We start from the raw sequence: 13918 nt of genomic DNA on the forward strand, positions 1-13918 counted from the left end.
CCATAAGCACGAATTATCGTACGTTTAATAGAAATTTGAATTACGATATCGTACATCGTATTTGAAGCAAAATTATCGTATGTCCCCATAATTATCGTACAGGTTGGCAACGCTGGTTGATTGCCTTTGGTTTGATGGCTGCAATATTGACCTCGCCAGCGATGTTGCTAGTGACTTCGAGTGCATAAGCGATTTCGTATGCAGCGATGGAACTCTCTGGTTTCTCTGCGATGATCTCATTACACATTTCTCTCGATTCTGCGAGCATTTGTTCAATTAACATTCTTTCTAAAAATGTGCGGTACTCACAATAGGTGACAGCTTGCCATAATCTCAACGTAAAGCTGGCGATTGCATCTTCTGGATTCCGCACGATGCTCCGTTTGATGCTCTCAGCATCAGCGTACATTTTGCGAACGGTGCCGAAGTGGACTGTCTGCTTTTGTTGAATCTCGTTGTAGGTGAGAGTTTCGGGTCGTTGGGACTCATGAGAATCTTGAAGGCGTGATTGAATTCGATGCCCATGTAGACACGTGCGAATTGTACGTACTTATTATCAGGGAATTAACTCAGATTCAATGACCAGATAAACTGCGTGAAATAGTCAGTCATTGTGGTCTTATCGGCTGCGCGGTATGTTTGTATGGAGAATGTTGGCGTTTCGGGAGATTCGTTCGAGTAACTCTGGTGAGATTTCCGCCATGGTGAAGAATGGTACGGTACAGCTTGATTAACGCGCATGGCGATGAACGAAGTTCGATGTTCGTCATCAGGTTAAGGTTAGGATGCTGCACATGGATACACTTTCACTCGGGTACATGTTATTTATCTATCCCACTCCTGAATTGAATCGTACAGAATAAAGAAACAAAATTTTGGAATAATATTTATACAACGGTAATAGTCGTTTAAGTCTAAAAATGATTTCAGTTCTTTTACTGTCTTTGGTACGAGAAATTTATTGATAGAAGAGATTTTGTCGGGATTTAGCTTTACCTATTTCTTCGGTCGTGATTACGTGTCCTAAAAACTTCTTTTCTCAAAGATTTGTGTAAATTTAAATTTTCATAGATATTTTAGCATCTAGAAAACTTGTATTAACTCTATTAAACATTCGTGTAGATATTTTAAAAATATGACAATGTCGTCCATGTTATAATGAAAGAAAATGTAGTCCCGCAGTACGGTACCTATCATGCGTTAGAATGTAGTGGATGCGTTTTTTAGTCCAAACACTGTACGATCATTACGAGTATATATAAAGATTATGTTTACATTCTAAAATCGACATTTTTATAAAAACATAAAGTATTTTATACTGAGGAAATAATTCAAATTAAATATCTTAAAGTATCTAACCATAATTTTATTCGCCCACTTCATCACATTACCTAGTTAACTAAATAAGTATTACAACAAATCTAGAAATGTAAACAAAATACATATATCATAAAGTATTTCTACTTAATATACTTATTCTAAAACCAGCGGCGGACCCAAGAGAGGGGATGCATAAGGCTGTAGCCCCCTCCCGTCGGCCGGACTATTTTCGTTGGATATTATGTACGTCACGACAAAACATTGTGAATCACCCTCTCCCTCCTCTTTGTTAAATCTGACTCTTTTTTAGGTTGCAAATCATAAAATCATTTCATGTCGTTTATTTCTTATCCCAAAGCATTTCTTTAGGCATAAGGCAATCATTTAATGACTGAAACGTAGTCATTCTACTAGCGGTGGACTTGGTTGCGAAAAATAGTCTAAGTATTATGTCTAAAATAAAAAATTCAAAATTAATTCTAGGCCATTTGAATTGCACAAAAAATATAATAATAATACTTTTAAGAATAGTCAGCTGCCTAGATAAAAACCTGTATAGAAAAACAATTCACCTAAAAATCATTTCAGATTCAATAAAATCTATAGAGTTAATTAATTAAAAACAAAAAAAATTGTCAGCTACTTTTCCGAAAGTTCTAAGCGGCATATAAACTGAGTATGGTGCAATCCAATGTAACGTTTAACTAACGATCTTGCCCCCTTTAAATAAATAGCTGACGCATATTTTTACTTCATTGTTTAAATAATTGTTTCCTGTGACCTAAAATCAATTTTAAATGATGATGATTTTAATCCTTTTTTCATAGTAAAGAAATTTTATTCACAAATTTAGCCAGCATAGAGTATAGATATCCATTACGATTCAAATATATGAATTAAAAATATACATCAGTTGTTTATTTAAAGGGAGGAAGATCGTCTGTTGGCTTATGTATTAATAGTGAATTTTTTGTTTCATAAAAAATAGATTACAATCATGCAAATCATGTTACAATAATTCCAAGTCAAAAGGGGCAAGTTCGTCAGTCAAACAGGAACACTCCTTCCTGGACTAGAAATTTTTTGTAGTGTAAACATGCCGGCCGGTCAGAACAGAACATCTGCACGATAGCTGTACTTATTATATCTAATAAAAAATATATCTGCAATCACTACCGACCTGGGGTCGCTTTCTAAAATACAGCCTTCGCAGAAGTAGAGATGATTATTCATATTCGATAAAGACCTAAAAACGAGCACGCGAAAAGTGATAGTGGAGACTTTCCCAGAAAAAAAAAAATTGCTCATTTATTATTTAATTTAAAATTATATGGTTACAATCAGACGGAATTGGTGAATCCCCCCCTATTTCTCGTTGCTATTGGCTTACCTCCAACAGGCATTAGAAGCGAAAGGCTCGTTTATATTTGAATGACCTTCGTATACTTAAAATATATATATAATCATCATCATCATAAGGTCGTCAGTCTTAAGACTGGTTGGATACTTCCACTCTTTCCTATCCTGAGGTAATTTTCGCATTTCCCTAAAACTAGAATAACCCACATCCTTAACTATTTGCGAACAGTATTCTTATCTAGGTCTACCTCTACTCCTCCTAACTCACGTTTCTGCCACTAATATGTATCTGACTAGACCTTCATGCCTATATCACCTATTTTTTATTGACTTCCGTAGAGTCCTCTGTTGTCCTATTCTTTCTAATATCTCTTCATTTCTAACCTTCTCTATCCACGATATCCTCATCATTCGCCTGTAACACCACATTTCGAACGCTTCTAACCTTTTTTTTTCGCAGCGCCCACCATCCATGTTTCCCACTCGTACAGCACTGCGCTTCAAGCATACTCCTTTAACAATCTTTTTTGAATTTCTAAATTAACCGTTCGCGAGCATAGTAGTGACTTCTCTTTATTGAAGCCGACTCGACCCTGGGCTATACACTGCTTTATATCCCTATTACTCCTTTCATCTGATTTCCTAGATACCTAAAATCCACTTCTTCTAATTTTTCGTCTCCTATCTTTATATTCGCTCTTTCCCTACTTTTTCTTCCCTTGCATACCAGTATTTCTGTTTTACTTTTATTTGTTCTCATGCAGTACTGTTTTGTCAATACCGCTTCCGTTTTATTTAAAGCTATCTCTAACTGCTGCTTGCTAGATGCTATTACTGCTATATCATCTGCAAATCTAAGCATACTAATCTTTTACTCCTGCATATCTATCCCTACAATTGTACTGTCTTTAATGATGTTGATCGCGTCTTCGATGTATATATTAAAAAGTAGCGGTAACAGTGTGCATCCCTGTCGGACTCCCTTCCTAATAATTACTTCTCTACGATGCAGCACCATCTCTATAACTACCTGTTGCTTTTTATACAAATTAAGTATCACTCTTCTATCTCTGTAAGTTGTCCCTACATTTTTAAGTATGTTTAACATCTTGTCCCATTTAACACTGTCAAAAGCTTTTTCTAAATCTACAAATTCTATGTACGCACTCTTTCTTTCTTCTATTGTTTTCTCTATTGTTATCCGTAAAGTTAGAATTGCCTTCCGTGTTCCTCTATTTGTTCTAAACCCAAATTGATCTTCCCTTAATAGTTGTTCCGCACTTATTTTCCGTCCCCTCTACAATTCTAGTTAAGATTTTTGACGCATGGGAAGTTAAGGTAATTGTTCTAAATGTCTCGCACCTATCCGCGCTTCCCTTTTTAGGTATGGTTACTACTACGTTCCGTTTAAAATCCTCTGGGGCTTTCTCCGTCTCTTAAATATGACAATCTAGCTTAAACATACGATTTCTAACCTCATGTCCTGCATGTTTTAGAATTTTCTCATGTATCCCATCTATGTCGCCTTATTATTTTTTAAGTTTTCTAATGCTACATCGAAGTCTTCTCTTATTATGGGATAACCTATCTCACACCATCGCCCTTGTGTAATAGGTATACCTCCTAACTCATAACCTACGCATAGGTTCTCTAAATATTCTTTCCACCTATCAAAATGACTCCTGCCTCGTTTCTTATATTATTATTACTGTACCCTACATCTCTAAAATTCCTTTTAATTATATTATAAGCTCCATCGGTTTTACCTACTTTTCTTCTACTTCTTTACACCTCAAATCAATCCACTGTTCCTTATCTGCCCTACACTACCTAATTATTTCGCACTTTATAGCCTTATTTCTTTTTTGCCTTTCTTCGTCTGTCACGTTTTTATATTTCCGCCATTCTTCTATTAATCCTACAATCTTATTTGTTATCCAGGGTTTCTAACTTTCGCTTTGTTTCAGACCTAGTGTAACTGAACTGCTGTGTTTAAGCACCTTTTAATGCAGTTCCTTTCTGTCTCTGTCTCTGTCATTCGTTTCTCCCACCGCCTTTAGTACTTCGTCTGTCCTTGTTCCTAGCCTATCAGGCACTTTGCTGATGCTTGAATAAAGTATTCGAGACGGCTATGTTATGTTTATCGGAAATCAATCTACCTCCTATATCATTTCTACTGTCAAATCCAAAAGAACCCGCTATTGCGCCGTCTGTACCTTCATCTATTACTGCATTGAAGTCTCCTACAACTAGTAGGTTTGTTCTTTTACTAAACTGAGCACGTCTTCCATATCTGCATAAACTGCTTCTATGTCTTCATCATTGTAAGATGATATAGGCATGTAGACCTGCCATATGTATATATGAGAATCATTGTAATCTAACTAGAGTTGATAAAAGTTCAGAGGGCAACATATTTTTGATATATAAACGTATATTATGTACATTGTTGGCATTAGTTAATTACAAATAAGACCAATTTGTTATAATGCGTAAAGTTGCTGTGGTTGGTTGCGGTCCAATAGGACTTACTACTGCGTGTATGATACAAGAAAAATTACATAACGTTCAAGTTATAATTTACACAGAAAACGAAAGTCCGAACACTACCGGAGATATTTCAGCTGGATTTTGGACACCTGTATATACGGAAAACACACCCATTGAACATGTCATGTAAGCCTACTAATACTAAGTTGTTCTTGTAATACTCATAGGTAATACATTAAAACACTTACCTTTACAGTTATAATAACCCTTTCCTTTTAAAACCAAAGTTTTAAAGAGTATAAAGCATTAAAACATGAACATTCTGTTATTTCAGGAGATGGTCTCGACGAACCTTAAAACATTTAATTGAATTGTGGAAAAGTGGAAAAGCAAACGAAACTGGGTTATCATTAGTTCCAGTTTTAATGTTAAGTGAAGAACCCAATTTCTCTGTTCCAGAGTGGTCTAAAATAGCTATTGGATATACAGAATTATCGCCTGAAGATATACAAACGTACTGCGTAGAATTTCAAAAGAATTTTAAGTATGAATTTAACTAACTATGTTTAAATTAAATATGAGCATACTGCATCAGATGTGTAAAACAAAGTCATTATCCAAAAAAGTACTTTTTTATGTAGTTTACACATCTTACCCTTCTACAAAATTTTTTATTCTAGAGGAGGTTTCACCTACATATCGTTTACTTGGGAACCTTCCATATTTCTGCCGTATCTTAAAAAGAAGTTTCTAGAAAAAGGAGGTATAGTCGTACATAAAAGAATTGACGACATCAATCAACTTTCACATTTCGATGTGATTGTTTATTTGTACAGGTCTCGATGCTAAGTATTTATTACATGACGAAAAATTGTACCCAGTTAGAGGCCAATTGCAAAGAGTAAGTAAAAATAATTGAGAAATTTTGTATGTTCCTGCCGAACGATAAAGTATTAGAGTCCTTTAATTTAGGTTTCAGCACCTTGGTTGTTTCAAGTAATATTTGACAGTGAATGCTACATTATACCCAAGTAAGTAAACTAAAATATAATCAACTCTTAAAGTTAAAAAACATAAAATTTTCAGTATTAATTGCGTTATCCTTGGTGGTACAAAACAAAAAAATGACTACGAAACAATAATTAGAGAAGACGATAAAAACAATATTGTCAAGAGGTGCACAAATTTGGAGCCATCGCTTAAAGTAAGTATAGAGCACATTTTTATTTTATGAATAGGTATGACTTTATTAAAAGGTATTTTTCGAATGAACAATGAAGTTAGGACGCAGTGGCAAAGAGCTAACCAACAAAACTTGTTAGTTAAATTTCTTTTCCTTCCCTTATTTTTTTACTCAAATTTCTTTATATTTCCATTGAGATTCTTATGAGGAAAAAAGGAAGAACAAAAAATAACAAAAAAGAAATCATTTGACACCAAAACGTAAGATTTTTTTAATGTGTCCACAAGTATTTAAAGTAATTTTCAATGTACAAATAACCTTCAACGAACAAGAATTCTTTTGGTACAGAAACTAAATTATATTACATTAGTTGTTTTACATATAATTTATAATAAATTAAAATAAACGGAAGCGGAAAAACATTGTTCCTACCGGATGTCCCATGACACCATACTTCTTACTTATCTCTTTGTCTTTATGGTTCCATTCGTATTAAATTAATTAATCACAACATCCTTACATTTGAGATCATTTATTTACCTTTTAGGAATCCATATTAATCAAAGACATGGTAGGCTTAAGGCCTTGCAGAACAGAAACACGCTTAGAATTAGAAATTTTGAATTTGAACGAGAAACATTTACCCATTATTTATAATTACGGACATGGAGGAAGTGGAGTGACATTTTCGTATGGTTGTGCTTGGGAAGCTTGTGATCTTGTGAACGACGCTCTTAATATTATTAATGCTAAAAATAAGTCAAAATTGTGAAACATATTTTTGTACATGACCTAAGGGGGTGTAGCGGGATGGCGCAGAGCTCTAAGGCAGAGCCGGGCAAACTCGGCTCTTTTGACTCCCGAGTGTTACTCAAGTACACCTAGGAAGCTCCACATTGCTCCTAAGAGTGCGAGTGAGATGATTCTTTTTTCTTATCCCTTCCATTCCGTAGGTAAGTCCCCTTTTCCGTAGCCGAACCATTGGGTATTGCGACCATAGTCCAGCACACTCCCCCTGAACTGCGGGACGATCGTTAGAAAATTTTCGTAGATACTGTTTGAGTTGCGATAGGGGCTTCGCTTACGTACGGGATGGAGGGGCTTGCTATGGGGGTGGAAAGGAGAAGATAAAGAGAAAGCAATATGAGTCATATTGCTTATTCTCTCGTACTCATTTAAGGGTATGGAGTAACCCAAACTAACCTCAGGTGGCAGCTCCTACGAAGTCAAAGTTTGCCCGGCTTTGCTCTAAGGGGTGTCAAGCGACACGTATCAGTAGAATGTTTTGTTCTGTGAAAAGTTCAAAATGTTTATAAGGGAAAGAGAACCCATAGACACACTTTACAGCATCTTATTTTTGTTTTGTATTTTATAAATATAATATAGTGCTCTTTCATAAAGCAGTGGTTTTCTCCACCACAATCCAAAAAAGCAAAAACAAAAGATGCATGGAATACCGTAAAGCCGATGGACTCAAAGTTTTAAATACTAGGGTTCTTAAAATTTCACTCAACTTTATTAAGCGGTTTAAAAGGTATTATCGGCTGGAACAGCTGATACTACAACGTTTAACAGTGCCCATCCTCTAAACTTAGGCCAGTATAATAAATAAATTGATATTGCTTTTTTTCAAACCTCGATAACTCTGGCTATACAAGAGGGACTATCAAAAAAATTATCTAGGGATGCAATGAACACTAAGGCCGGCGCCCGTGACATAATAAATAGAACTAATAAATTACAAACCGAAACACTCACTCAAAATGAAACAATATTCTCTTTCTTCATTTACTACAAACTACCTCAGTTCAATAAGGGATTTTATTTTACTGCTGGGACCTTTGGCTTTACCTACCAATGCTTTGATGTCACACCTCCATATCAGAACAAAAAAATTCTCTCATTGACCTAAGGTAGTTTGTAGTGGATGGAAAATTGAAAATGAATCGCATTAATGTTTCATATTATTAGTACCATTACTATTAATAATTAAAGATGTCAAAATATTCTCTGTTTCAATCTAAAAGATAATTTGCATTTTAAGGTATAAAGTTACAAACGTTCATTTATTGTAGGTCTATAGGTACGTTTTTTGTTTCTTAATGGATACGGTCACATACATAATAGCGGCTGCAATGGGTTTTCCCGTGACTCATTCTACTTCGATACTTGAGTTTACAATTCGGTTTCCACAAATAATAGCATAACGTCCTAAGTACGCCCTCAGATGTTTATGAAATTGAGAAATAAATTTTTGTGTTTACATCGTCCTTTTCATCGTCAAGTTGTTTCAAATAGTAGCACCGGAATGTTTTAAAAGCGTGTATTCAGTGCTGCGTAGTCAAACATCTTTCTCAGTAATAATTTTATTTATTTCTTGTTAATTGACGTCACTATTACTAATTAATTCACTGATATATCACGCACTATCGCTTCTTCGCTCTTCTTCCTATTTTGCTGTGTCGTCTGATAACTAGAACTTGAACTACAGACAATTGTTCCGATCTCGTGGCAACTATTCGTAGGCAATGGACATTTTCTAGGAGATCCATCCAAATATGAATTTCCACCTCATATTGTAGCGTTGTGAAATCCTAACAACTTGAGCAAAACGTTGGCTGCGATTCTCTAAATAAATACAGTACTTTTAACCCCAGTATTCAATTTAAACAACATTTTTCTAGGATTCCGGAATGTGACATCTAGAAAACCTAATCTTGTTTCAAAAATTCATTCAAAAATCCCTGAAGATTATTCGAACGTGGGTTCCGATAATTGCCAATGCTAATACACAAAGACTAAAACAGTCGATCTCGCCCGATGCACCGCCCCCCACAACATTCACTGACTCAACCAGTAGCGGCTCATCTAAGCGTGACGTTTGTGACGCAAAGCAGTATAAATACCAAGACCTGCGCAGACTTCGACCTACCATCCTAGGAAGAAGAACCCTTGAAGATGTTGTCCATGCGTGTAAACGTAACGTTAAGAGCAAAAAATTTCGAACGACGGCCAAAAAGCGCGATAACTAACAACTGGTCTTGTTTGTTACCATGTATTTTGGAGTTTTTACACGTGACAACCTCCCCCTCCCTTCTAAAATCAGTGAAATCATCTCTGTAGGGATCAAAACGGTCAGGATGAAAGACCTTCATTTTGGCTCGAGGTTCCTTTTGAATTCGATAAACAACGTCGTTGATTCACTGAATAACGATCGAAGTATGGACCATCCTAAGCTTGTTACAGTTTCGGACAACGCTCATTCCGTCCTACTGGATTATATAGCCACATTTTGTATTAGTCGTTCTTAAAGTTTACGCACCCATTCGTCTATAGGTACTGAAGAATCTCCTGAACGACCAAGCATCACGTCTGCCAGTAGCCTGAGTTATTTCCCAAATAAAATGCTGGCCGGTGTTCTTCCAGTTGTTTCATGGATGACAAATCTATAAAGTAAGAGAAATAAGGGTATTCTGTTAGTTAGTTTGGTGGTCTTTGAAAATGTTTCTAAAGTTCTTCAGAGTAGTGTTAAATTGTTCAACCATCCCATCATGCAACTCTAATGGTAGCTAATGGAACCCATGAGCCATGACTACTTTTACGCCGTTTACTGATTCCGACAACAGCCAGCCGGTACCAAAATAATACACCGGGAAAAGTTAGAATAATTGTATTTTAAAAAGGCGAGAAGTATAAGTTTACAGTACCAACAGTTGACAAAGATTACCTTGTGACTTAATGACTTACTTATTAGGCTAACGAATTAAACGAAATTACAAATACATAAACAACTGGGTTTCTGCTACTTAAAACGATAAACAAATACAGAACCTGTCGCTCTCGACGAGAATGAGTTTTATCATAAACAAACAGCAAAATATTAATTCTTTATGTGTGTCTCATGTGTGCCTCCAACATTCTCCCACCTGACGAATGATACATTTTAAGTGACTCAGATAAAAACCAAGAAACACGCATAATGAAATACAAAATGTGAAATCTGTTGGGTAATCTACACTATCGTCCACTTCGAGTAATATAGCGCACCGCACTTTCGGATTCTCTGCTTTTGACGTCTTGACTTGATCATCAGTTCGATTGAGCCCGGGATCGCCACTGACTGCATCCTCCATAGAGATTGCTCTCTTTGTCAATTCCAGAGCCTCTGTGGTGGGACTCGTACACTCCAGTGCATAAACGCGTTGTACAGGTCTTAACAACTGCCCTTAGCTGTCTGTAGATGTACCAAACAAACCTCTCCGTCCTTTCCAGGAAAAATTTCAATCACTTTCCCCATTGACCAGTCCAAACGTCGTTGTCGTTTCCCACAGAGACGACTTCTCTCACTGAGATGTCACGCCGCGGATTCTTTGAGCCCAAAGATTTCAGGTGACCCAGGTATTCGTTTCGAAACCTCCTACGAAGGTCTTCTCGAAGTTTCTGTTGGCGCACCAGTTTCCGACAGAACATGGCAAGTGTTAATGTCACTAGATCGTATGGATAATTTGACACATAAGTAAAAGGCCTGAAATTAATTATGACCTCGCACTCACAAAGAAGCGTCATCAAGTCCTCGTAATTAAAGGATGCGCGGTCAAACACTTGAAACAGGAATTTCTTTACAACTCCGATTAACCGCTCCCAAAAACACCCCACCACGCGGACGTAGGTGGCTGTTGACAACGAATTTGTTAGTTCCAAACTATACACGGCACAAGTGAACAGGCAAATCCATATATATAAGAATATTGAACCCACAAAGCCCACTCCCGTAGTCTTGAACACAACCGCGTCACGAACCCGATCCAACGGCAAAGGCGGTACGTCAGTAACAAACAGTTTAACACTATGTTTTTTGCAAATAAGGCATTTAGATGTTACCGACCGTACAGTTCGCCGACCACCGATAATCCAGTATTTTTCCCGCAATAGGCTTAATAGTCCTTGAATCCCAACATGAGGTAATCTCTGGTGTAAGTCAAAAATAAAACTGTGCACGATAGGATGTTTGGCAGGTAAAAGTATTGGAAGACGAAAATCCACCATCTTTTTTCCCATTGATATCCGCGATCTTAATCTAAGATCGCGAAAAGGGTTCACACTTCGGATTCGATTATCGGACTTGTCAGAATAATCTTCGAATTGTACAATTTTGAGCACAAGAGTTTCTGCGGGCTCTACTTCATCCGTCGTCAAATTTCCTGACGTTTCTGTCTTGTATTCCGAGAGTTAAAAACAAAACGAAAAACCCAAGCAATTGGTAGTACTATTTGATCATATTTTGCGAAATGTTTCAAGTGTCACTCATCCGTACTAAGGCCCAACATAACTGCTACCAAAGTTATCTTTCTTTCTTTGGATATTTCGTCTTCATCACAAATAATGTTTCCTTGAGACCATAAATTTTGTGATCCACGCCATCCTCTAGACAGAAGGTCTGCAGGGTTAAATTGTACAAGCAAATGTCTCCAAGAATCTACTGGGGTCAGCTGACGGATCTCCATGATGCAGTTCCACACAAAAGCTCCCTCCTGTGTCGACACGTCAAATCCATGAAATATCCGTAGAGGATTCAGTTCAGAAAAAACACTCACAGTCCAATTCAGAACTTTTCTTTATACTTGCATGTAGTTTGGCTCCAATTGTGGCAGCTAATAACTCTAAACGGTGATCAAGCAGCCCTGCTCGGATCAATTCGTCCGCTCGACCTAACAGTGCGGTGTGTGACTCGGCCGTTTATCGAGACGTCCGACCCGTCTTGACACTTCTGTGACATCCTTCTCTCTTTCTCTTTGCGCACTCTTGCTGCTGATAGGACGACGATGTTATTATTGCTGACTACGTCGCCGGGCTTCGCTTTAAAAGTGAGCACCCGCCTCTCTGCTTACAGCACCCATGGGATCTCTTCCATGAGTACTTGGATTGCATTGGTCGAGACGGTTTGACACACTTTCAAGCACGCTATGAGTGCAACCCCTTCGCATCGCCTCTTAGGTATCATTCCCACATCGTACGGAGCGTCTGGTAGCAAACGCTTGATCCGTACAGCGCACAAGCTGTCAGCAAGCCTTTGAATACACAGTGGATAGCCCGCTTGACTAATCCCCCCTCCGTGCGCAGTACTCTTAGCAGGGGCCGTATTACTATTAGCAGTTTGCCCCTTAATGCTTCGAGGTGTGGCTGAAAAGACAACCTATCACCCATACACATACCGAGGTATTTCACGGTGCGCACATACTCTACTGTGAAATTGCGGCTTCTCAACAGTGGTGACCGGGTATCGGCCAACCTTCTCTTCAGCAGCAAACAACACGTCTTCTGGGTCGAAACAAAAACGTCAACCATCTCTCCCTACCGCACAGTTATACCTAGAGCAGTACTACCTCGGTGTTCCAACTCCTTCCTGTTACTGCCCTCGACTAAGACCAAGAGGTCATCGACGAAGGCAACAACGCTCGCCCCCTCAGTCTCGTATTTTCTTAGAAAAACATCTATCATCAGATTCCAGTATTCCGGACCGATGACGGTGCCCTGCGGACACCCCATTTTGACCTGCTTAATTACCTGCATTCGTGGTCCGTAGGCTCTAACCTCTCTTTCGTGGAAGTAGCTTCTTCACAAGACTAGCTCCATACACCCCACTCGTTGGAGGTTCGCGAAAATACGGCCCCAGTGCAACTTATCAAACACTCTTGAAAAGTCTAATATGGATTATCTACTACTACATTAGGCCGGACATCCAAGTCAATCTGCCGAACTGCTGGATGTCGAAAATCCCACTTCGTCTGGGTGAACTGTACGCCGAAGCCCCTCTGGACACGGAAGCTTCCCATAATTTTGTAAACTCTCACTTGGCCCAAGGCTTCGACACTCAGTCCTTTTTTACCTCCACCGCAAGTTCGCAAACGAGTACCTACACCAGATTGAAGCTTTTGTCGTAGAGGATCTAAAGGTATATGTCACCATAGATACGTCACGATTGCTTTTGGTAAATGCTACCTGCGATTTCAAGAAGAAGTGCATTTAATTCGGTACTGAAAAGCGGCATTCGGTTTACTGAGTCCAACCAACGCTACCGCCTGCGACATCAACCAGGTCTGAGGAACAGCATGTACAGCATTTTCCGGAGGATTGCCGCCACGACTTTTGGAAATTGGTTGAGGATTTTCACGAAGTATTCGCGAAGTTGGCCACTCCAACCAAAACGGAAGAACACGTGATTCGACTACATAGAGAAGAACCTTTCTGCCTCCCGCCCTACTGTTATTCGGAAGGAAAGAAGAAGTTTATCCAGGAACAAATAGACGAAATACTCACTGACAAACTAATAGAATCAAGCCAGTCTTCCTACAATTCCCCCATCGTACTGGTTAGCAAGAAGAACGGTGGCTCACAGTCCTGTGTAGATTTCCGCCGTTTAAATAGTTTTACCCAGGATGAAGTCTCTCCAAGAAAATTTTGTCAAGTCTACTTGGACGAAATTATTGTCTTTTCTCGTACTTGGGAGGATCACATTAGCCACCGACATCTAGTATTCGAGAGACTACAACAACACGGACTCGCATG

The 13918-nt window shown here is 38.2% G+C and overlaps 1 protein-coding gene across 1 annotated transcript; it reads left to right on the forward strand.

The window, feature by feature from the left end:
- The first annotated feature begins 4922 nt into the window (after nucleotides 1-4922).
- On the forward strand, nucleotides 4923-8259 carry LOC108742477 (D-aspartate oxidase). The gene is given in 7 exon segments (XM_018477711.2): nucleotides 4923-5355; nucleotides 5504-5713; nucleotides 5850-5997; nucleotides 5999-6070; nucleotides 6142-6200; nucleotides 6256-6373; nucleotides 6900-8259. Coding segments are annotated over 7 exon segments (1020 nt in total). The 5' UTR covers nucleotides 4923-5167; the 3' UTR covers nucleotides 7125-8259.
- Nucleotides 8260-13918: the final 5659 nt, after the last annotated feature.

This window comes from Agrilus planipennis, unplaced genomic scaffold (assembly GCF_000699045.2).
Source record: "Agrilus planipennis isolate EAB-ADULT unplaced genomic scaffold, Apla_2.0 scaffold336, whole genome shotgun sequence".
Taxonomy (NCBI): Eukaryota; Metazoa; Arthropoda; class Insecta; order Coleoptera; family Buprestidae; genus Agrilus; species Agrilus planipennis.